The sequence below is a fragment of the Beta vulgaris genome, chromosome 4, assembly GCF_026745355.1.
Source record: "Beta vulgaris subsp. vulgaris cultivar EL10 chromosome 4, EL10.2, whole genome shotgun sequence".
Classification (NCBI taxonomy): Eukaryota; Viridiplantae; Streptophyta; class Magnoliopsida; order Caryophyllales; family Amaranthaceae; genus Beta; species Beta vulgaris.
The window spans coordinates 37,275,264-37,300,776 of NC_079205.1; the positions used below are offsets into that span (position 1 = coordinate 37,275,264).

General features: G+C 34.7%; 1 protein-coding gene and 1 non-coding gene across 3 annotated transcripts; one reads left to right on the top strand and one right to left on the bottom strand.

The window, feature by feature from the left end:
- The first annotated feature begins 1,760 nt into the window (after positions 1-1,760).
- LOC104907410 (uncharacterized protein At1g65710) lies at positions 1,761-5,225 on the top strand. 2 transcript variants are annotated; one of them, XM_010696333.4, is made up of 2 exons: positions 1,761-3,589; positions 4,035-5,225. In XM_010696333.4, exons 1-2 carry the CDS (start codon positions 2,378-2,380, stop codon positions 5,031-5,033), a joined length of 2,211 nt encoding a protein of 736 aa, XP_010694635.2. In that variant the 5' UTR covers positions 1,761-2,377; the 3' UTR covers positions 5,034-5,225. The 2 variants fall into 2 exon arrangements, with proteins under 2 accessions (XP_010694635.2, XP_010694634.2); XM_010696332.4 differs by having other exon boundaries at positions 1,762-3,589; positions 4,032-5,225.
- Positions 5,226-23,321: 18,096 nt separating this feature from the next.
- LOC125497188 (small nucleolar RNA R71) lies at positions 23,322-23,428 on the bottom strand. Its single transcript, XR_007273823.1, has one exon. It is a non-coding gene; the product is annotated as a small nucleolar RNA R71 (small nucleolar RNA).
- Positions 23,429-25,513: the final 2,085 nt, after the last annotated feature.

Sequence of the window (25,513 nt, forward strand, 5' to 3'; positions counted from 1 at the left end):
TTTTTGTAAACAATTATGTCGGTATAAACATCAAATTCACAAGTGTTTCTTCAAATTCACAAGTGTTCCTCCTAAAAACAGGAGTGTGAGTGGCAAGTAGGTATTTGCTCATTGAATGTGAGTATGAATTATGATGAATGTTGGGTCGAATCTTCAAATGGGTCGTCACTTGCAAAATAAGAAAACTAATATGGGGAGATTTTTGGGCGAATTCTGTCCGATTAAGTTAGATGATTGAGCAACAAAAAGCAAGAGAGTAGAGAGAATAGTCAAATGTATGTGTTTGTTTAGTTAGATGAATTTACCTATATTATTGGTGTCAAATTGAGTATATATAGTGGGAAATAGGTATGAATGACTTCGATCGACCCTTTAGAAGCCTTACTTCCACTTTTCTCCTCTTGGGCCTAGCTGCTTTGCAAATATGGCCATGAAGCTAATTCACAATAGGCTTGGGCTGTGTTTGGACCCCAACAATAAGTATGTAAATATTTCTCCAAATAAAGATTAATCTGGAAGACCAGTTAACTGATTTGTTACAAATTAAAGTTGTTAGTATTAAGATGGGAGAGTCTGTCACTTGTAACCTATGTGTTCCACGGTGTTATTTCATTTTTAGGGCTTGTCTGGTTTGGGCTTAATGAAGCAAGGGGTAATAAATAAGATACTAGGTACAAAGTTAGGGGGTGGGCCGGTGGGGATGTTATCCTATCACTCGTATTAGTCTATTTAGTACGATGTCAATTATTGAGGAAGTAATTCATTCCTATGTTTGGCGTTACCGCGGGAGAAGACAACCACATCTTCAAAATTGTGATGGATTTCCAGTTCAATCTCACAACAATCCTTTTCATTTTTTTTTTGAAACTAGCAACCTTTTTCATCTTACTGATGTTTATACATCTCAACTGTCTAACTAGCCATTTTTCTAATGTCGATCAACAAAATATCGATACTTGCTATAAAAATCTAATTAGGTTTACTTATCCAATTCCGTGAAAAAAAGAGACAGAAAAAGAAAATTAAAACGACAGAGAAAGCGCGAGATAGAGGTGGTGGGAAGAGGAGAGATAACTTGATCTAAAAAGGCATCATCCATAGCTGTGATTTGAGAGCTGACAAAGAGTAGAGAGAAAATGACTTACAATTGCATTGGTGGAACTTGGGAGAGATGATGGAAAAAAGAATGATCGAGAAGAGCTTCTATTGATTTTGCTGCTGTGAACTTTTACCCCGTGAGCCGTTACTCAATCCCCTTGGTAATACTACCCTCATATGGGGTTATTTACAGGCCTAGAGAGTCATCCAATTCCAGGCTTATCTTCTTCGTGTTTGTCTCCAAAATCATAGTCTGTCTATGAGATTGTCACTTTTCTGTAAAGATGTTTACATATAAAAATGAAAATGAAAATATAACTATGTTGATAATGCTATAAAAAAGTGAATTATATACCAAGAGTAATTAGGATGTATGACCATATTAGCTTTTAATTGGTTCGATTAACACTTTGGATTTAACCAAATTACTTTAATTTCATCTATTGGTCCAATTATCATAACTATAGCCGCCTGACTGCCTCTTCCTTTGTCATCGGAAGTCAGATTTTTTTTTTATATATAATTTTTCTTATATAGTCTTGTTTTCTAACTCTTGATCTGATTATGAAATAAGGAACCTTTGATTTTTTTTTTCCTATTTGTTTAAAAAAATTAACTGACTAATAAATTGAAAGATCCACCATCAATCAATTTAAAAAGTTGAAAAATTACAAAAATTTGAACATAAATTCTAATAATCAAACCTTAATCACAATACTAGCTACAAAAAATTCCCAACAATGTAGTAACATGCACAAAGTAGCCGTTAAGGAATTAAAATCAAATCACTTTTTTACATCATGACAAAAAACATTCACATTTAGGAAAACAATACGAATTTTTTTCTCTCTTAAACATTAAATAATCACCAAAGAGAAAAGAAAAAAGAGAAAGTAAGATGTAGGGTCTTGAAGTTACTTGAAGAGGGCACTACTAGAAAACAAAAAGTCCAAATCAAAATCCAAAACAGAACAGACCACCCACTTCTTCAACGGCTACATTTCCAGATTTGCCCGCTTTTCACCCAAAATTTGAATTCATCTCCCACCTTGAAAACTGAGCCTTTTTTCTCACTCTCTCTCTCTCCAATATCTATTTGAATCTTATTCGTTTGTACCTCTCATTTTGCTCACCTCAACAATTTTCTTTCTTCACTATGTTACATTAATTCCTTAATCTTCTCTTATTTTTCGTTAATCTTGTTTTTTTTTCCTTAACCAACTTTATAATCTAATTAAAACCCACAAATTTGAAATTCCACACAAAAAATTTGTGAGAAATGGGATGCTGTTTGAGCAAGACTGACCCATGTTCAAAATCTATACCATCTTCTGTGTCGCAAACCCAACAAAATGATCCAAAAAAACTACAAAAGTTGAATGTTGAAGCTAAAGTGGAGCAGAAGAAGACGCAAATTGGTGCATTTGAGACAAAGAATCCAGAGGAGAGAGAAAATGGAGATGGAAAAATTGAGGTTTTAGCTAAAAAGAAGAAAGAAGTGTTTGTAATTCAACACAGGAAGAGCAACCGAGATTCAGACGGGTCAGGGTCGAATAATTCATCGAATTCGAGTGAGCCGGGTCGCGAGGTGGAAGAAGTAGGAAGGAATATAATGGCAGCAGCTGCAAGTGGACAGGTGGTAAGGACTTCTAGTTGCACAAAGGAAGAAGTTGATGCAATTTTGATTCAGTGTGGTAGGCTTAGTAGGAGTTCATCTGGGAAAGGGAATGGGAATGGAAGAAGGTATTGTGGGTCAAAGAGAAGTTTTGATTTTGATAGAGAGAATGAGATTGTTGATGGGAATGGGAATGGTGGAAATGGGAATGATGAATTGATTGAGGTGAGTTATGAGGAGGATGAGAGGACGAGGAGGCGGCAGTCGAGGGGATCGAATAGGAGGAGGACAACGCCAAGTAGGAGTAGAGAGAGGGACCAGCAACAACAAAGGTCAGGAAGTAGAGAGAGAAGTCAAAGTAATGGAAGAAGGATTAGTAGATCTCCTGCTAGAAGGTCAGAGAGTCCAATCACTCATAGTACTGGGAATGGAAATGGAAATGGAAATGGAAATGTCAGACCTGCTAAATTGGTGTCTGTACCTGCAACTGTTACTTCACTGTCAGTGGAAAAGACCAACAATGGGAATAATGGGAATGGGAATAATGGGAATGGGAATGGAGGAGATAATGGGAATGTGAAGCGGGTTTTGGTGAAGAGGAATGTGGGATCACCACGGTCTCAATCACCTGCTAGGGCTGCCAACCAAGGGAATGGGAATGGGAATGGGAATGGAGGGGCTCAGCAGCAGGGGTCGCTTAGTAGGAATGGATCAAGGAAGGCGGAGCATTCGCCTTATCGAAGAACTCCTTTGAACGAGATTGATGTAAATTCGCTTCCATTTCATCCTCTTTCTAATAAGAGGGCAGTGCACAAAGGAAAAGAGACTGAGGAAGATAATCTGGTTGTTAAGCAGCCAATCACTTATGGATCTCAGGTATACACTCACTTCTGCTCTTTAATTTTCTATGTTCATTTCTTGTTTTTGCTAGTTGTTTGTCTTGGATTTTTGTTGTACCTAGTTGTTCATTTTAGAATTTCTATTTTACTGACGAAAGGTTATAAAAATATTCAAGCTTTTATACTTGCTAATTTCTTTGAATTTTTAGTGCAAATTCGTGTGAATTACAATATTTTGAATAAGAAATGCCTTTAAAGTTGCTATCTAATTGACATTTTTAGTTCAAATTTGTGTCAAATGATGATTCTTCAATGGGTGTTTGTTTCTGATTTCCACATACTTTTGCCAAAGAAAGTGAAACCTTGATTCTACAATATAACAGTGTACTGAGTATTGAGTTTTTATGTATAATTTCTGCCCTCAATTTTATAGTATATAAGCTGAAATACATCTCCTATTTTGTAAATCTGTTATGCAGCAGATTAAGTATAGTGAGACAAACAATGGTAAAGCAGCTACTCAGGGGACTCACAGAAGAACTAACAGTAGAGGGGCAGAAGGTTATGAGATAACAAAAACAAATTACTGCAGGGTGAATGAGCATCAGCCACATAATGTTGAGCAAACAGGTGTGGATAAGAGAGAACCGTTAGATGCAAGTGAGTACGATGCTATGGTGACTCCGGTTGTTTTCTCGGGCACTGACACCCTGAATTTGCCTCAAAAGTTGACGAGGAGTAGGTCTGGAAGGCGATCACGAGACCTAGACATCAATGTTGAAGCTCTTCTAACCCCAACTCCCGCTACAAACTATAACTCGCTGCTCCTGCAAGATATTCAGAATTTCCACCAGAAGAAAAGTTCAAATGCAAATGGAAACGGCAGTAGCAGCAATAATAGTGTCGGTTCTAACATTGATGCAAGCACTCCTTTTACACTCCCACCATGTGTCAGCAAAGCCTGTTCAATCCTCGAAGCTGTTGCGGATCTAAACTCCATGACAGGCACTGATGAAGATAGGCGAAAAAGCCCGAGGGAAACCAACTTGTCTTTTCACAGTGGTAATAAAAGAGTAGTGGAGTCCAAAGACCCCTTTGTTGAATCAGAAGTAAAAGTTGGTGATGATCTGATGGAACCCAGTTTACACAAGTATGTGACAGTAAGAAAGAGGGGTGCAGAGATGGATGATGAAGAGTCTTCTGGTAGCAACAGTTACGTGGGTGGAATTCAGCAGAATTGGGTTTCTTCTACATCTTGGGAGCCAACTTCAGCTGATTCTACTGATTGTTGGACTTCAAAGTCTTGCAGTCGAGATGAATTAAGTCCTGTCGGCTTTCAAAGACACGCGATTTCTGACTTTGCTGGTGGTATTAATGAGGATTCTGAAAGGAAAGTGAGCAAAGGAGGAGCTGTTCGTGCTAGAACTGTTGCCAGCAGAGGTCCTATTTCAACATCAAAAGCAGCTGCTGCCTCCATGTAAATTGTTTAGAACTGTGTTTTGTGTTGTAACTTTTAGTAGGACAAGATTATGTTTGTAAAGTAGTTGCATACTTTGCAACTATTTTTCTTCTTTCAGCTCTTTTCAAGGTTATTATTATTGTTTCGGATTTGTCAAATTCAGAGAAGATTTTCCTCTACGGTGGTATGACAATTTATCCCTTTCACCAGGCTATATAGAATTTTCAATGTCCCTTGAAAATTACTGCTAATTTCAATAGCTATCTTAGCGGCATCACATGTAAAGAGTAATTTGTGGATCTTCCTGAAAAAACTATATCGGAAAAGTCATCTTCACCTGGTCCTTTAGAAAAGGACGCTAAACTAATAAAAATCCTATATGATGTGAAGAATAGGATGAAGAGAAAATAAATGACTTTAGATGGATTGAAAAATGCATAATAAGCTGCTAAAGAGAGGGAATACATCTGGTTAAATTGTGTGAGGTAGAGGCCACAAATACAATTGCTGTTATCTTCTTTCTCAAGTGTTCCGAATATATAAAATGCGAGGATTATTAGGAAGTTGGCACAGGCGCACAGCAGGAAGCATGAATATCATGAAAAGTGTTGTTGCAAAGAGCTGCTTACTTGAAGCATTTTGTTTTGTTAGAGTTGGTTATTGTCCAACAACATCAGGCGTACTTCATGAGCAGAAATAGCGAATGCATTCGGAGCTTGATCAATCATCTTCAGGGAAAATGCAGAGTTTGTGAATTGTTAATCATGAAAATTAGGCTCCTTGAGAAAGAGTAATTGCTTGATTAGTTACAGTGTTACAGAATGTATATCTTCTCGTAAATTGCTACGTGTAGGATGCTCATTATGCAAAACAGGTTCCAGAAATCCATAGAACACAAAGAGATACTGTGGACATTATTATTGAATGTTCTCGTGAAGCATAATTATAACTTGAGGTACAATCAACAAAAAGAAGAGATTAGTACATAAAGAGAGTAGGTTTGTTGCTTTATTAAGCTAGAGGAGCTTGTTTTATCTGAGTTTTCCAAGGATGCAAGCAATACCAAGGGATTCAAACTTGACAATACTGTCTGATTTACGTTATAGGTCAAATTTAACTTGTGAACATCATTGTAGATAAATTAATTACTTTAGCTTAATTACGATATATTTTGCTAGGAAGCTTTCCTAGCTCATGACTAACAAGTGCAAGAAAGAATAGGAAAGGAGAAAAAAATGTTTGAAATAGTAACAATATATAAAACAAATTATAATTAGGAAGAATATATCGTCGTTTTGTCGTTTATGTACATGTCAATTGTCATGGCTAGGGGTGCTTATCGAGCGAGCCGAGCCCGAATAGCACCGGGCTCGGCTCGAGCTCGTTTATAATTTCCCAGGCTCGGCTCGGCTCGTGAGCTCGCCGAGCTCGAGCTCGGCTCGTGATGGAAATTTGGGGCTCGAGCTCGGCTCGCGAGCTCGTTTAGGCTCGGCTCGCGAGCTCGTTTAGGCTCGGCTCGCGAGCTCGTTTAGGCTCGGCTCGCGAGCTCGCTTAGGCTCGGCTCGCGAGCTCGTTTAGGCTCGACTAATGAGCTCGGCTTGGCTCGAAGTTGGTGAGCTTGTTCACTCACCCATCATATGCTTTTATAACTTGATTTCCCTCTTAGCATTGCTAAGATTTCAATGTGGGACTTCATGGTTTGTTAAAGAAAAACAAACTCACTATCCCCATTTCAATGTGGAACTTTATATTTTGTTTAAGATAAACAAACTCATTCTACATATGCATATATAACTTGGAATCCCTCTTAGCATTGCTAAAATTTCAATGTGGGACTCCATGTTTTGTTAAGAAAACAAACTCATTATACCCTTGTTTTGTTTACATATGCTTTTATAACTTGGAATCCCTCCTAGCATTGTTAAAATTTCAATGTGGGACTCCATGTTTTGCTAAAGAAAAAATTATCAAATATTTTAAGGATTAAATAATCAACTATTTAAAATTATACTTCATTCCCTCTATGAAGAAAATAAAGTATAGTTTTTGTTTCCCAACCAAGGAGATACAAAATTAAACTTTAAGTTGAAGTAAGGAATAATAGTAGCTATTTATAAAGAAAATAAGGTTGATCCTTGTTTTCTTAACCAATGTGGGACTTTAGTGCCTAGTGGAGTAGAGGTGAAGTTGGATCACAAATTAAAATATATAATTTGTAATCTAAATTAAAATATAAATTAGTATTAAATTTTTTAATATAAAATATTTTTTAATAAGAATATTTTTTTTAATATAAAATAATAAACGAGCTGCTCACGAGCTTTACGAGCCGAGCTTTGCCTAGCTCGGCTCGGCTCGTTTAAGTCTCGAGCCGAGCCCGAGCTCGAGCCGAGCTTCAACGAGCCGAGCTTTGACCGAGCTTTGACCGAGCCGAGCCCGAGCTGCTCGCGAGCTTGTCAGGCTCATTATCACCCCTAGTCATGGCACATCTTCCTTTCTTTTGTTACAATGAGTTTTGTTACACGTGGAGTTCAAAATTTAATAATTAGGATCAAATCGCTTTAATGTATTTTTTTTCCCAAACTAATAAAAGTAACCCAAATTTTCTCCACTCTTCCGATCTTCCCAAGCATACTAACATATATCTCAAATTTATAATAGTATATTCAACTATGACGACATATTATCATACTAAAATATATCTATGAGACAAGCGTACTAAAATATATCTCAAATTTATAATAGTTTCAACTATAACGACATAGTATCATATAAATAGTAAAGTAGATTGAATTTTTTTTAGATTGTATTAAATTCTACAACTATATATATCTAGCATTTTATTTTAATTACTAAAATTTCATTTGGTTTACATTCATATGTCAAAATTTGGTCATCTTGGTTCACAATAGCCATTATAATACAGTATCCTTCTCATGCACAAACAGAGCTAAACAAAACTTTGAGAGAATTATGAAATACAATAAAGAAAATAATCAGATAGATCAGTTATAACTTATAGCCTTAGTAAACACGTGAAAAAAAAAACAAGATTAAATGTTAAATACACGTTCACGTTTCAGTAGATCAAATAACAATTTTTAAGACTGCATCCCCCAGTACAGATAACAGATGGGTGTTTTGCAACCTATGTAGCATGGGTAGAGCTGTCAGTTTGGTTAATAAACTGATGGTTGAACTGAATAAACTGAAATTTAAACTGAATTAAACTGAACTGAGAATAACTGTAACTGAAATCAACTGAAAAATGCTAAACTGAAACTGAAATAAACTGTAAATGAAAAACCAAAACTGAACTGCAACTGAACTGAAACAAACTGTAACTGAAAATAACTGTGAAAAACTGAAAAGTTGATTGATCAACTGAACTGAACTGAACTGAATATGTAACTGAATTAACTGAACTGATTCAAACTGAAACTGAAACTGAACTGAACTGAAACCGAAACTGAACTGAAACCCATTTAAATTGAAATTGTTAGAAACGAATTTCTAACTCTAACAAATGAATTTACATATTACCTAAATTTATTATAGTATTCGAATTCACGAAATTTATGATGATATTATTAGCACTCACATAAATTTATGATAATATTATATTATTAATATAAAGTTATGACATCATCACTTTATTTCAATATAAAATGATATATTCAAATCTATTAAACCTTTTTATTTTATTTCATTGAAAATTTGAACCACAAGTCCACAACACATTTGACACAAATCGTTAAATAATTTTCAGTTCTCATTACATGATCTTTTCAGACCAAAGATATTCACATTTACCATTCTCATTAGATGATTTCACAATATCCATCATGCATATCAAAAACCTTAAATTAATATTTAAATAATATTTATAAATAAACTTTCAGTTGAAAATGTTATCTCAAACCTTTAGATAGTTTGAATGTTATGGGCTTTAAAGAACATTCACACTAAACTTACTATAAATAAAAAAAATTCAATGAAGAGAGAAAATTAGGACAAAATTTCCAATGTATATAACCTCTAATATTCATATTTTACAATCTAAACTAACTATACAAAAATCATAAATTAAATACATTACAAGAAAGATTAAACTACACTACATCATTCTTGCTAATAAGAAGAACAAAAACACAATTAGAACACAAATTTTTAATTAACTTGATATAGAAAAAACAACTTAATATAAAAAAATAAAGCAAACTAATTACCTTAACTTACCATTGCCACTGTCCAAAAAAAAAACTTACCATTGACTGTGAAAATATTAATATTTCTAATGTATTGGGCTCTCAGATCAGATAACAAAGATTCACAAAGCTCGAAAGCCCAACTTTGTTACATGAAAAATATCATCATCGAGCACTGTCCCGAATTATTCCCACAACAAATCAATTTTAGTGCATCCAGCAAGGAAACCTATGGGCATCTCTTTTATTTAAACCCAAAAAAACCCCAAAAAGAAGAGTTCCCAAGCATAGGAATCCAAGGGTCACAACCAAAAAAGATAGGTTAGGAAATCTTTCGGGACTTTATTCATCAAGCTCAACAGATTATAGGGACAGCATATCTTTATCAAAAACCAGCTCAAGGGACAGCATATACCATTACCAAATAACCAGCCCAACAAAACAAAAGGGGCATATTACTCAAGCTCAACAGAATACCTCAAAAGAGAGAGTTCCAAAGCATAAGAATCCAAGAATCACAACCAAAACTAATGGTTAAATAATTTATTCAAGAAATTCTTCTTGAAACTCATTAACACCTCAAGGCAAACAACCAAACCAACAATTACAAAATCCAGTACCATGGAACTGAACCAGCCAACCAATGTAGTAAAAAACAGGCCCAACACAACAAAAGGGGCTCATCAAAGTAAAACGCATTGTTAGCTACCATCACCAAAAAAGACCATCAAACGATTATAAATATAACCAATTAGTATCCACCAAAAAAATGAGCAACCAAAAGTTGCGAATATCAAGTGTTAGCAACTAACACTTGAGCACTGATAAGAAACAAAAACCCACAAATCAGTACAGTGGGGACACCAATCAACAATCTGGTGATAAGTCTAATTCCTCACAAAGAGCATCTTTCACAACCTCATAACACTCATCAACCTCTTCCTCTTTTAAGTATCCAAACAACCAATTTTGAGTTGTCACAAAAGTCTCAACATTTTTGGGAAGGAGAGATGACCTATATTTGGTCAAAACTCTCCCACCCATGCTGAATGAGGATTCCGAAGCAACTGATGTAATAGGGATTGCCAAAATATCCTTGGCCATCCTCTAGACAAAACAGGATATATAGAGGCAGAAGACTGCCAAAATTTAAGAACATCAAAATCAACGTCACTGCGTGGAATCAATGGTGCATTTAGGTATGCATCTACACCACTTTCAGCATCGGAGCCACTATAATTATTGGCCTCGAATTGCTAAAAAAAACAGAATGGATATAATAAGACAGCTTATTACAACAATTTACAAATAAAAAAAAATAAATTTGGCCAAAATAAACACCTGAATCATACTAGCCATTGTTTGAGTAGATGTAGAACTGGGGTAAGAAGTAGAGAAGAAGCCGTAGAAACGTTGTCATAGAATTTGTAAAGCTCCACAAATGCATTATAAACAACTTTCACTTTTCTCTCCATTTCTACTCCCACAACCAAACAACCAAACATACTTTGAACAAACTTCATCTTGTAGTGAGGATCAAGCAAAACAGCAATAGAAAGCACAAAAGAATAATCAGCCCAATATTTTCAAATTTTTTAACATTTCCTTTGCCATTTCCCTAATACTATCAACTTCATGAACTGACCTACTTCTAATAATCTCTCAATTGCAATGATATTCTTAAAATATAAATTAGTAGTAGGATATTTAGATCCAGAAAACAAAACAGTAATATGGTAGAAAGGCTCAAGAAAGTCACAACCATACTTTAAAAATCTCCCATTCCCCTAAATTTAGTCCATAATCAAAAGAGGACTCTCTAATAGCAAATAAATCAATAGCCTCCTAGCTTGGAGAGCCCTCATCATCAACAAATAAGTGGAGTTCCATCTTGTGGGAACATCCAACCTCAACTTTCCCGAAAATGAAATATGAGAATCAACAACACATTGTTCAAATTTGGTCAACCTAGTATCCGATCCATCAATATAATTAACAGCACAACGTAACTTTCTCACACAATCATCAACAACATTCATGCCAGCTTGCACAATCAGATTTAAAACATGTGCACAACATCTCACATGAAAAAACTTACCATTCAAAGGTAAACCAGAATGAGTATGTAAATCAGATTTCAATCTACTTACCATAACATCCATAGAAGAAGCATTATCACATGTCATTGAAAATGTTTTTCCCTCTAACCTCCATTCCTTAATTAACCCCAAAACAAACATATATATATCAATACCTTTATGTGGTGGTGGAAAGTACTTAAAATTCAGAATATGAGATTTTAAATTCCAATTATTATCCACATAATGTACTGTCAAAGTTAGATAACCACGAGAAGATACACCAGAAGTCCAACAATCACATGTAAAACATACCCTACTATTAACCAAACTAAGAGATGCTTGCAAAGAAGATTCATTTCATTATGTTGTACATGACAATATCTTAATATTGTATTCCTAGTAATGTGTTTAACATTCGGATTAAGGTAAGAATGCAGTTCTCTAAGTTTCTCATGCTCAACTATTCTAAGTGAATATGCATGGCACATTATAGCTTCAGCAAACATTTTGCAATAAGTCTTTTGATCAAACACAGAACACACATCAGGATTTTCAGCTTTGTGTTTTAAATAAGCATGACACTTTTCAATGTGATTAGAAGCATTAGAAGTACCATAAGAAGGGTCAGCACAGTATTTTGCAACATTGCAATACTTACAAGTAGCCTGAGGCATAACCTTACCATCTTTACCTTCCACCATGGAAAAAGTGTAATGATTCCATATGGGAGCCCTACGCTTACCTTCCGGTGGAGAAGACCTCTTCCTTTTTTTTTTTGCTTGACACAACAGGAGAAGTCTCAATTATGGTCCTATTGGACCCAATAGTCTCAATCTCCTCTACAAACAACAATAAAGAAAATCAGAAATGCATAAAATAAATAAAACTGAAAATGAAAATACCCAATGTAAAAATATGTACCTAGAGAAAAACCAGGTGGTGGACCAAGTGAATCAGGATCCATAAGTATGATTCTGGAAAACATTTAAATTGGTCAAGTAACAAGTTAACAACCATAAACATAATACTAAAAAAACAGATAAAAGAAATAAATAAGCCTAGGTGAAGTGAGACTAGGGCAGAATAAACAACAGCAAAGACAAAAAAATCAACAAAAAAAACAGAAAAAAGAAATACACAAGGCTATGTCAACTGAGACTAGGGCAATCTAACAACAGCAAAACCAAAAACTTCAAAAAAAAAATCAGATAAAGACATAGGTCAGGGTCTGATGGGTCCGGGTCAGGGTCTGATGGGTCCGGGTCAGGGTCTAATGGGTCAGGGTCAGATGGGTCCGGGTCAGGGTCTGATGGGTCAGGGTCAGATGGGTCCGGGTCAGGGTCTGATGGGTCAGGGTCAGATGGGTCCGGGTCAGGGTCAGATGGGTCAGGATCAGATGGGTCCGGGTCAGGGTCAGATGGGTCCGGGTCAGGGTAAATATTAAGTAAACAACCCTAAAATATAAATAAAAAAACCCTAAAGTATGATCTAAAAATTCGAATAAAATTATGTAAAAAAAACAAAACAACAATAACATATGAGCCATAAAAAATTAAAATTTTAGATCTAAAGCAGAAATAAAATGTTCAGATTCTAATTTCTAAGTCATAGACTATAAAATATCTACTGAATAGTGAATATTCTCTAATATATAAATAAAGCAAAAAAAACATAAAAGTAAAAAACCTAGAACATTCCAATCTAAGAAACAATCATAAAATATTCGGATCATGTATAAAATATCAACTCAAAATTAAATATATATTAAAAAAAAATATAAAATCTTTAGAACTAAGCCATAAAAGAAATAAAAAACTCCTAAAACTTTCGGATCTAAGCAACCTAGATAATTAATCGACAGGAAATTCTATAAAAATAATTAAATAGCCATAATAGTGCATGAAACATGATGGAAACTTAAAAAAAAAACATAAAACGTTATAGATCGAAGACATAAAATTAAAAAAAAATAAAAATCTTTCAGATCTAAGGCACAAAGAAGCAGATAACGTTCAAATAACATAAAGCATGAAATTTTAACAAAAAAAAAGCGAAAACGAAGAATACACATAACCTTCGTTGAAGCCTTCAAAGTTTAAACGCCTTTAAATACGAAATCCGCCGTCGTCGTTAAGCCCACCGTCTTTGTTTCCGCCGTTAAGCCCACCGTCGTTGTTTCCCACCGTCGTTAACTCCGTCGTCGTCGCTGCGCGCCAGAAAATGTGGAGGAATTTAGTGTATATTTAGAGGTGAGAAAATTGAGGGGGTATAAATTTCGAAATTGAAAGAGGATCGCATTTTGATGACAAGATTTTGTGAAGAGAAAGAGATGAAAAGATTTTGAGAAGAGAAAGAGATGAGAGAATTGAGTGTGAGCAGTTGAGCACATTCAGCTCTTGATTGTCGCCGTTTTAGTTATAGGTCATTAGGGTTAGGGTTCGAAACTTCGAATGACTGAATGAGTATGAGGGGAGGAAGCTGAATGTGTTATATATATAGTGAGTAGAGTCGGTCATTAGGGTTAGGGCAGTTGGGTCTTGGGTTCATTTAAACGGGCCGGCCCATAAACTCGACATTTGTTTTTATTATTATTATTATTATTATTATTATTATTATTATTATTATTATTATTATTATTATTATTATTATTATTATTATTATTATTATTATTATTTTATTCAATAACAATTTGTTACTTGTTGCATACTTGCATGAATTAAAATAAATACTTTTGCTACGAAATTAGTGTTACATGGAGACGATTAATTTAAATGGTGTCTTGAGTTATTTAATTAAACTTTTGGCTTACATTAGTGAATTGATGTTATCTGATAACATATTATTTTATTTCAATTGTTTAACTTTAATGAGTTCATTGACTTAAAACGATCAAATTACAAAGACCGTTGTTATGTTCAATAGAGAATACAAAGTATATAAGAGTATAAAGTATCTTTGACATAAGTCAACGTAAACAGAATACAAATTATTTCATAATACAAAGTATCTTTACTCTCCCCTTAAAAAAAAAAAAGTATCTTTACCCCAAAAAATTAATGTAAATCATATACAATACACCAATTAACTTATCAACTTGTATCAATATATAATGCAATAACATTAATCAGTATACATTAGTCTTATGCAGTAACAAGTTATTTCACTTTGTTTAAGTGTTTAGATGTATTCACATATATAACATATAATCGAATAAGGTATAACAACTTCACTTATCAACTTGTTTTGCTTTAGTAATATGTTTTGTATTTGCGACACATAAAGCTCGACCAAGGTTCATTTTGATAGATCAATGCCCTTTCAGGTTACATTGTAAGCTTACATTGATACATTATATAATCGAGTATTAACTTGGTTCACTTAAATTAAATATTTGAAATTTAAAATAATTGCAACTTATAAACGATCAACTACATTGGAGTTTTCTTATTTTCATTTATGTCATCGTTTCAAATTAATACAATATCTAATAACCTTACACTAATTTGTTAAACACTTTTTGTTGTTATATAGTGACCCAATAAGACTAAATAAATAACTAACTAATTAACTTAATAAGTAATCTAAGTACCTACTTAGAATACTATTATTATCTTGAAATAAACTTATGATACTGTTTAAATAGATGTTTTGAGTTTCAATATGAATTTAACGTATAGACGATTAACTTAAATGGAGTATTGTTATATTAACCAATCTACTGAGTTACATCATTATACATTTGTTGCAACTGAATTAGATGCTTTCGGTTCCTAAATGAACTCAACGTAAAGATGATTAACTTAAGTAGAGTACTGTTATTATCTTGGATTAGCTTATTGACTTACATTGATACACTCATTCCAATAACAACATGTTTCAATTTAAGTAAACATTTTGAGTTCCTATTACTCTATCGACTTACGTTGATACATCAATCTAATCTAATATCAATTGTGATTTCTTTTAGTTTGGCTAAGATATGTGAGTTTCAAATTGAATATAACTTGTTAACGATTAACTTAAATGGAGTATTGTTATCTTGATTTCACTTATCGATTCACATAAATACCTTGAGCTAATCCATAATCAACTTATTTTAAGTCGATTATAGATATATTAATCCATTGAACTAATACACTAAGAGTAAGACATTAACATAAATTTGTCTTATTTCGAATCATATATATTAGTAATAAAGTACACTTTAACCGATGTCACACGTTTTTATGAAGTACAACTGTTTTTTTGAGGCAATTGTGAAAGTGTCGACAACACTTATTTGTTGCATTAATTTTTAACCGGACCCGAAAAAAATACATGGCCAAAACCGACATAAAGCTCAATTTTTCCCGAACAAAAACAAGAGTGTGATTAACTTCTACCCGAACCGATGCGATTATTGTCGAAGTTATGTGGTTTTCGTTAAACCGAAACAAAACTGAAAATAACTGCAACAAATTTTAACTGATATGGATTCAACCGTTGGTTGGTTTAACTGTTTGGTTAAAACTGATTTAAACTGCAACTGAACTGAACTGGAAATGGAAAGGGAAAAAACTGAATTAAACTGAACTGAAAAGTTTGTTAACTGAACTGAACTGTTAATTATTTCAACTGATACAAACTGAACTGATATCAACTGAACTGTTTGGTTATAACCATAACTGAACTGTTGAACTGAATTGACACCTCTAAGCATGGGTATTTTTTTAGGTCACGTATTCGTACCCGTGTTCGTGTCCAATACGTATCTTGTATAGATTTGCATATCCATTCCTAAAATTTAAAAATCCTGCTATTTTCCATTACGTACCCGAATCTAAACCCCGTACTCGAATCCGTGTTTGTGCAACCTAGCTGTTTCAAAACCTCCCATCTTCTCCCCCAACTTTATTCCCAAAATCCCTTCGGTCTGAACTCGTCGCCTATGGCTCTACGCCTAGGCGCGGGCGTCTCAGTCATTTATTTGAGTAGCCAACCATTTGAACATATTGATACCAAAGTCATATACCATATCGTCAACCATCCGATCAAATTTGCGATATTTTTTACGCCTTCTTTTTAAATATTTTGAATTCGGACTCGGACTCGAACTCGAATTAGAACTCGAACTCAAACTCGAACTCGAACTCAAACTCAAACTGAAACTTTCATCTTCTAGTATATCACCACCATCAGCTTTCACTTCAGTTTGATCACCAACTTCTTGATATAATATTTCGTTGTTTTCTTGATGAGCATTCCTTGGATGAAAGTGTTCGGACACAAAGGAGGAAGTTGCAGCATCTGAAGAATCTTCATAGTTTTCAGAAGGCTGAACATTTTGACAGCGAAGTAAGTTTGAATTATCTGAAGTACTTGAATTTGGTTGTGGGTTTCTGAAATTAGGATGGTTTCGACGCCGACCTGGATTCGTCATACGAAGATTTGGAGGGGAAATGAAATCCTGATTGGGTCGGATATTATTTGGATATGTTTGGTTCGGATAATGTGGAAAATTTGGATAAGTGCTCTGCACATTCATTTGATAATTTGGAGGGGATATGAAATTTTGATTTGGATTTGCTGGGTTTGGAAAATTTGGATGAATTTCAGTATTCTGCATATACATCTGGAAATTAGGAGGGGGATTGAAGTTTTGATTAGGTTGGAAATTTCTTGGATTTGTTTGGTTTGGATAATGTAAGAAATTAGGATGATAATTAAGATGATTCCCATTATTTTGCATATGCATTTGAAAATTAGGATGGAAATTATAGTTTGGATCATATTGAAGATTATGTGGAACTCTGTGTGGTTTTGGACTTTTTCCTGAACTTTTATTTTTCATAGTTGGGAGATAATTTAATTTTGAAAATAAGGAAATGAGAGGGAGATATGGAAGGAATAACAGTAAGCAAAATGAGAGAATGTAAACTACTTTAGTAAATAAATAAAGAATGGGAAACTAAAATTTGTGGTTATTGGCTGAGAATGAGAATGAGAATGAGTAAAGTAACCGTTGATAGTTTGCTTTGAAAACAGTAGTTTAATTCATTTTTAGCCGTTGAACTCTGGAAGAAAAAGCTCCCTAGTAGCACAGTGAAAAGTAGACCAAAAGCTGAAGAAATTCATTTGGTTAGATCTGCTTATCAGGCCATACAAAACAAATTTGATTGTGTGTCGGCTTTCATAATTCACATTGACAAAAAAAAAATGGATTTTTTCACCAGGTACTATTTCAAAATTTATGGGGTACCCCTATTATCTCCATTAAGAAAATGGTGGTATAGCGTTTGATTAATACGGAACAAGTCAATAAAATAATAAGAATGAGAAGAACGATGAATAAAATAAACAAGGATTTACATGGTTCAGTCAAATTAGGGTGCGTTCTCCTCAACTTAAAAAATTAATTTCAGGTCCATTAAGTTCAGATTAGTTCAGATAAGTTACAATAAGGTCCAATAAGGGCAATAAGTTCCAATAAGGTCTAATAAGGTCCAATAAGGTCTAATAAGGTGCAATAAGTTCAAATCAGGTGCAATAAGTTCCAATCAGGTCTAATAAGGTCCAATAAGTTCCAATCAGATCTAATAAGGTCCAATAAGATCCAATCAGGTCTAATAAGGTCCAATAAGGTCCAATAAGGTCCAAATAGTCAATGTTCAATAAACATTTGTATTATTGTCTATTATTTTATTATTCATTTTCATATCACTATTAGCTGATTATGTTATTATTAGAATTTTAATTAAAATACCACAATGATTATATAGTATTATACTTGTATTAGTGTCTATTATTTCATTAAATATTTATATTATTGTCTATTATTTTATTATTCATATTACTACTCCCTCCGTTTCCTAAAGATCTTCCCTCTTTCCATTTAAGGGTGTTTCCAAAAGATCTTCCCTCTTTTGCTTTATTCCTTATCTGGCAAAACAAATTTTCCTATTTACCCTCTCATGTCACTATCATATGGTCCACCATTACATTATTAATTCAATTTTACTCCCTTTCTCTCTCCTACTTTAACACTTTTTTATTTGTTTATTTATCTTAACCCCTTTCTCTCTCCTACTTTACTCACACCATGCCCCACACAACTTGATTTTCCTTGGTATCTGTAGGAACAGTAAGTGGGAAGATCTTTAGGAAACGGAGGGAGTATTAGCTTATTATGTTAATATTAGAAATTTTTATTCAAGTACCAATGTATAGTATTATTATACTTGTATTATTGTCTATTATTTGATTATTCATATTACTATTAGTTGATTCTATTATTATTAAATAATATTAGCTGATTTTTTTCTCTTTCTTTTATTTTCTTTTTATTTTCTCCCTCCTTTATAATAATGCATAATATGGAATTTGGTACAAGTAACAAGTGAGAGATGAAAGTAGAGTGAGAGATAAGAAGTTAATGCATTCTACTACCTTCACATAAATGAAACTGGAGTGAGAATTTTTCATATGTGCTAATTTTAACTTGTTAGCAATAAATGTTAATCCACTTTTGATTTTCTACTAGTGCTTTATAAAATCAAAACAAGACTATTAGATATATTAGTGGTGAAAGTTATGTATAAGCAAATATATAAATAGTAATGTTTTTTTGTTAAATTAATTATCATAAGAGACAATTAATAATAATTTTTTAAAGGATGAATTTTAATAATTATTACTTCATAATAAATTTTGAGGGGTAGTATTTACGTTAGGGGTAATATTTATGTTATTAATGGTCAATTTTTTTGACTAATAAGGTCAAATAAGTTTCAATCAGATCCAATAAGGTCTACTAAGTTTCAATCAGGTCCAATAAGGTCTAATAAGTTTCAATCAGGTCCAATAAGGTCTAATAAGTTTCAATCAGGGCCAATAAGGTCTAATAAGTTTCAATCAGGTCAATAAGTTCCAATAATGTTCAATAAGTTCCAATCAGGTTCAATAAGTTCCAATCAGGTCCAATAAGTTGAATCAGGTCCAATCAAGTTTAATAAGTTCCAATAAGTTCAGTTTAGGTTCAATAAGTTCAGTTCAGATAAGTTCAGATAAGATCAGGACCAATAAGTTGAATATAACGCACCCTTAGACTTACGTCCACAGGTGGGGAATTCGAAAGCTTCTTCATCATAATGGAGAAAACAAAGAGAATATACAAGGGGTCATAAAATTCTTCATGGCTTAAAAGTGTGTCAAACAATTGATCACAAAGAGGGTCCTTTTATAACATAAGAAAATCCTAACGAAATTTCAGGTTCGACAATTATTCGTAAAATAGCCATAACTTTCTCGTTTCTCAGCAAAATCGGGCGTACAACCCGTCGTTGGAAAACTCTTGGAACAAGCTATCACCTCAAATTTGAATCACATCAAAACCATTTATAGATTGAGAGATACGTGCATTCAAAGTCAACCTTATGCCATTTTCACAAGATTTCAAGTCACAAATAACAAATCTCCACCTTGACTTGAAACTGATCAATCAAGATAACTCCACCTTGAACTGAAAACAAAAAAAATGATGCTCACCATAAACATAGAACCTCCACCTTAAATAGAATTTCATAAGCCTAATCACTTTAGGCAATCAAGAACGGACATCATCTATAAATTGTATACCGGTACGTCCTTGAAGACAAAACTCCGTATACGAAATCATCACATGGCCTAGATTGATAGTATAATGTCACCAACGCCAAGCATGCTTATTCAAATTGACCAAAACTCTGTTTAAACACTTCTTCATCTCAACAACAAACTTAAGCAATTCCAGAAAATTAAATTACATCAATAATTTCTAAATTGCAGTTAAAACACAAAAATACCAAATTGAGATAATAAATAACATAACTAGAACAAATCTAATGCATAACCAAGATTGCTACTTTATTACAAACTCAAAAGCAATCTATCATAAAGACATAAACTCCATAGCAAAATCATCACGGTTTCTTGTTTCACCGAGAGATATCAAAAGGGCACCGATCATGAAGAGATGGTAGAAACCGCAACCCCAAAACTTGTAACCCTAAAGTGCAAGATCATCATTAAAGGCATTGTTGGCCATATTTGCGGATTTGTCCTCATTGGACTTTCCCCCATTCTTCTTTCATTTTCAACAGCCGGCTTTGACATAACCCTTCACGTGACAATAGATACAGATTTTATTTTTACTTAAGTTCTTACCACCATGAGCAACCAAAACATTAGTTTAAGAGGGATTATTATATTTATTAACCAACTTATTGTCAATTAAATCTCTCTGAGTTAAGGCATCCTTAACAACCTGCAAACTCAAATCATCTCTACCATACAATAAAGTATCTCGAAAATGCTTATACGAAGACGATAAAGAATACAACAACCTAATATCCATATCCTCATTATTGATCTCAACATCGATGTTTTGCATATCCATAATAATAGAGAAGAATTTATCTATATGAGACTCAAGCGATTTACATTCTTCTAGACTGAGATCATGAAGTCTAGATTTGAATAGTAGATGGTTGGTCACGCTCTTTGTCATATAAATTGACTCCAACTCCAACTTCAACCACACACCCGCAACAGTCGTCTCCTTGGCAACATCTCTCAAGACTTCATCAGAGAGACATAATTGAATTGCCGAAAGAGCCATCAGACCCGTCTCCTCCTACTGATCATCTGTTATACCCAAAGGATTTATGGATTCACCTTCAAGAGCCTTGTGACAACCACTTTGAACCAAGATGACTTTTATCTTCAATTTCCATAGGCGAAAAAATTTACTTGCCTATAGAATTTCTTAATGTCGAATTTCATTGGCATAATTTAATCAAACTCATCTATAAACACCTAAGACGACCTTAAAACCTTCCATGATACCAGTTTGTTAGGAAAAGGGTGGTGTAATGATATCTCACATTTATATATAGTTTTTAGATGCATTTTAATTGCATTTAGACTCCCTTTAGAGCATTTAGGTGCATAATATAATGGCATGAATTACGTAAGTTGTGCTCTACTACTTGATGATTTTCAGGTTATTTTGATGCAAATTGATTATGATTATCTAAGATCGAGCCTATTAATCATTGAAGATGAAGATAACTTGCACAAGGATCACAATGCATCCGTTCGGGACAATTTCGAGTTAGAATGAAGCAAAGAGTTAGTGAAAGAAGAGCCAAAACTGACACCTGTTCACTATTTTGATCATAACTTTTGATAAAAAATTGATAATTAAGAAATTCCAGTTGGATTAGAAACTAGACTTCAAGATCTTTCCAATGATAGCTCACACACCCCAATCCAACGTCTGTTTTGAGAGATAAAGCCTTCACAAGTTGACGCAAAATCACAATTTTTCCGCCCGGTCGACCGGGCGAAATGAAAATTTTACCAGGATGCAAGGCATGTTAGCCCGGTCAACCGGACGAGAAAAGTGCCAAAATCGCTTGCGCGTCCGACCGGGGGAATTTTCCTTTTTGTCGTAGAAGTCGAATCACCGTCGCCCGACCGGGCCGTTTTCCGAGACGGGTTATTTTGCCTTATTTAGCCGGTTCTGCAAAAAGTATACATAGATTTTTATTATTTTCGATTAGGGGATCTTATTTTCTATGTTTTTAGGGCAAAATACTTAGTTTTTCTCTCTCTAGTTTTGTTTGAACTTTTACATTTGAAGATTATAGAGATCGTTGATTTCCTTTTCATTGTTCTTCAATCATTCGGTATTCTTCTTTACTTTCTTTAATTTAATGAATTCTTTTACTTTGATCATGTTTGTTGAGTTTACTATTATCATGAGTGAGTAAGCTATTTCTAGGAATTAGAGAGGGAAGCCATGTTTATACCTTTATGATTGTGGTTTGATGTTCTTTGATATTTGGATTGAATTAGAATAATTCCTATTGATTTGTTATGCTTGTTTAATTCATGTAATTGCGCAATATCATGAGTTATGTTTAGCTAATAAGAATTAGAATCGAAAGATCGTATTTCATTAGAGGCTTGTTACAATAGGTAGATTTGATTATGTTGAGCGGCCATACTGGCATATGTTAATTTAAAAGTTGTTAATGCCTGACCAAGGATTAGCGAAATACTCTAGTTATTCGAACTTCAATCCAAGTATTGTTGAACTATATTGTAGTGATTATATTGGTATAAGCATGGTGACCGATCAATTGTCCTAGGTTTTTAATTATTTGATAAACTTATATCATTTTGTAATCTAGTTTACTCTTGTTTAGTTATTAAATCTTCAATCGATTTTCTCTCTTGAAGTAGTTAAATAATTGACCATAAATCTGTAGAACTCCTCTCCTTGTGGATCGACCCGTATTTGCCAGTTTCTGCTAAACAGACACCGTGCACTTGCAGTATATTTTAAAACCCATCATGTTTGGGCGCCGTTGCCGGGGAGACGGCTAGTTTCTATAGCTTTCTGATTAATTATTTAAACTATTTCTGCTGCCTCATTGGAACTTCAAGTTCCAATTGAGGCCACCTCACTGCACATTTTTCTTTGTTTCTTTTATGTCCAGGTGTAAAAGAACAGGTACTCCAGTTCCAACTGATCCTGATCTTGAGAAAACCCTCCGGCAACTCAAGAAGACACAAAAGAAGAAAAAGCAGTCTGCTAATCAGGGAAAAACCGCAGAAGAACCAACAAAATCAATCATGCCTCCTAAGTCATTGAAGTCTTATGGGGTACCTTCTCCAGGCAATGTTCCCACAGGCCCTACTATGCCTGATATACAGGCAGCCAACTTCAAAATCAAGCCTGCTCTCATTAATATGATCCAACAAAACCAGTTTGGCGGGCATCCATATGAAGACCCTTCAAATCATTTACAACGATTTCAACAACTCCGTCGTACCGTTAAGCACCAAGGGGTCACTCCTGATCAGTTGAAGGTCATGGTCTTTGAATTCTCATTAAAGGACAAGGCACAGAAATGGCTGAACGATGTTAATGAAGCCGAGTGGGGTGCTATATCTGAAGCATTCCTGAAAGAGTACTACCCTCCTACCAAGACTGCAGAAATAAGACATAAGCTTGCTACATTACAACAAGAACCCGATGAAACACTGAAGGAAGCATGGAATAGGTTCAAGGATCTGCAGAGAGAATGCCCACACCACAATCTGGACAAGTGGTTCATCACCCAAGCATTCTACAATGGTCTACAATCCCATATCAGGAGTACAATTGATTCATCTGCAGGGGGAGTCTTCTTAGATAAGGAGGTGGATGAAGGGTATAATTTTCTGGCCAACTTAGCAGCGAATGATCATAGTTGTTCCAGGACTATTACAAAGAAAAAGTTGGATGTTGATGCATATGCCTTGTTGTCTTCACAAGTAGCCCAGTTGAGCATGAAGATGGACTCACAGAAATCTTTGCAGTCTAGTACTCCTATGAGTATTAATTCGATGTCTTCCATGGCTCCTATTACTTCTTCCTTGTGTGAAGTGTGTGGTGTTCAAGGCCACTTTGGTCATGATTGTTGCTACAATCAACCTGATCCGAATCAAATGGCGCATGCAAATGTTTTTCAGCAGAGAACTCCACACAACCCATACTCGACACATACAACCCAGGTTGGAGGGATCATCCTAATTTTTCCTACAAGAACAACAACATTTAGAATCCTCAACCTCTACCATAATCTTCCTACCAACCACCACATGGTGCTAGACAACAGCAAGCTTCTCAGAATGCCAACTCTCAAGAGCCTACTATGTCTGATCTAATGAAAATGATGGTTCTATGCAGAAAAATCATGAAGAGAGCATCAAGGAGTTGAAGAACACTACCAAACACTTGGAGACTCAACTTGCTCAAGTGGCCGAAAATAATACACAAAGACAACCAGGTCATCTGCCAGGGAAAACCATCCCCAAGGGGTGTTAATGCTGTTACACTTCGTAGCGGCACTGTTTATGATACTCCTCCTATTCCCATTGATGATGCTGCTCCTAGCAAGGAGAAGGAGGTGGTAGAGGAAGAAGCGGAGAAGAGTTCGATGTTTGAGGTCGAACTAGCTAAGGAAGATCGGACAGGAAAACGGAAGGAAAAGGTTTCTGAAACGCCTATTTCACCAAGGCTACCTTTTCCCCATAGGATGCAGAAGTCGAAGGTCGATCAACAACTTGGTAAGTTCTTGACTATGGTCAAGAACCTTGAGGTAACAATTCTTTTTACCGAACTTATTTCTTAAGTGCCTGTTTATGCTAAGTTTTTGAAAGACATGATTACTAAAAAGAAAGACTTTGGTGGGGTAGATCGAGTCGCTCTAACTGAAGAGTGTAGTGCTGTTTTACAAAATAGAACCCCACCTAAGTTGAAGGATCCTGGTAGTTTTTCCATCCCTTGCCATGTAGGTGCATTATTTATAGATAAGGCATTGTGTGATTTAGGTGCATCTGTGTCTGTCATGCCTTTGTCTGTTTGTAAGAAACTGAATATGGGAGCACTTAAGTGTAGGGCTGTTCAAAGTGCGGTCTGGACCGGACCAAACCGCAACCCAAACCGTTTTTTCGCGGTTTGGTTTGGTTTGCGGTTTTAAAATTGCAGTTTGGGTTATGATTTCAAGCAAACCGCGGTTTGCGGTTTGGGTTGGGTTTTAATTTTTGTAAACCAAAACCGCACCGCAAACCGCAATGTTACAATATTTTTTTAAAAATAAATTAAATACATTTATGAAGGTGACATACAAGTATAAAATTGAAAAAAGAAGTTTGAGGTAACAAACTTTAACACTTTTGATAAATCATTATATATGTTTAATTATGAATTCAACTTCATATCTATTTGGACTCTTATTAACATTTTTTTTTAATCTTAGATTACAAAAGTAAAGTCGCGGAGGAAAAAATGGTTAAACCGCAACCCAAACCGCACCAAACCGTTTTGCGCGGTTTGGGTTGGGTTGGTTTGGGAAAAAGTGCGGTGCGGTTTGGGTTAGAAAATTTTCAAACCGTATATTTGCGGTTTGGGTTGGGTTACATCCCAAACCGCACCAACCCAAACCGCGAACACCCCTACTTAAGTGCACTCAAATTACTTTGCAAATGGCCGATCATTCTATAAAATACCCTATAGGTGTTTTTGTAACAGCCCCCTTGATAACCGACCTTAATTTAATTAAAAATTATATTTTCTAGCATTAGCGGAAGCTAAAATCATAATCAACGATACGAAGGCTGTCACTTGCGGGAGTCAACCCATT

What these genes read in the sequence shown, in the direction of transcription:
- LOC104907410 (XM_010696332.4), top strand. Translation starts at nt 2,378, where the DNA reads ATGGGATGCTGTTTGAGCAAGACTGACCCATGTTCAAAATCTATACCA. An exon ending in CAATCACTTATGGATCTCAG is followed by an intron (nt 3,590 to 4,031) that starts GTATACACTCAC and finishes TCTGTTATGCAG; the next exon opens with CAGATTAAGTATAGTGAGAC.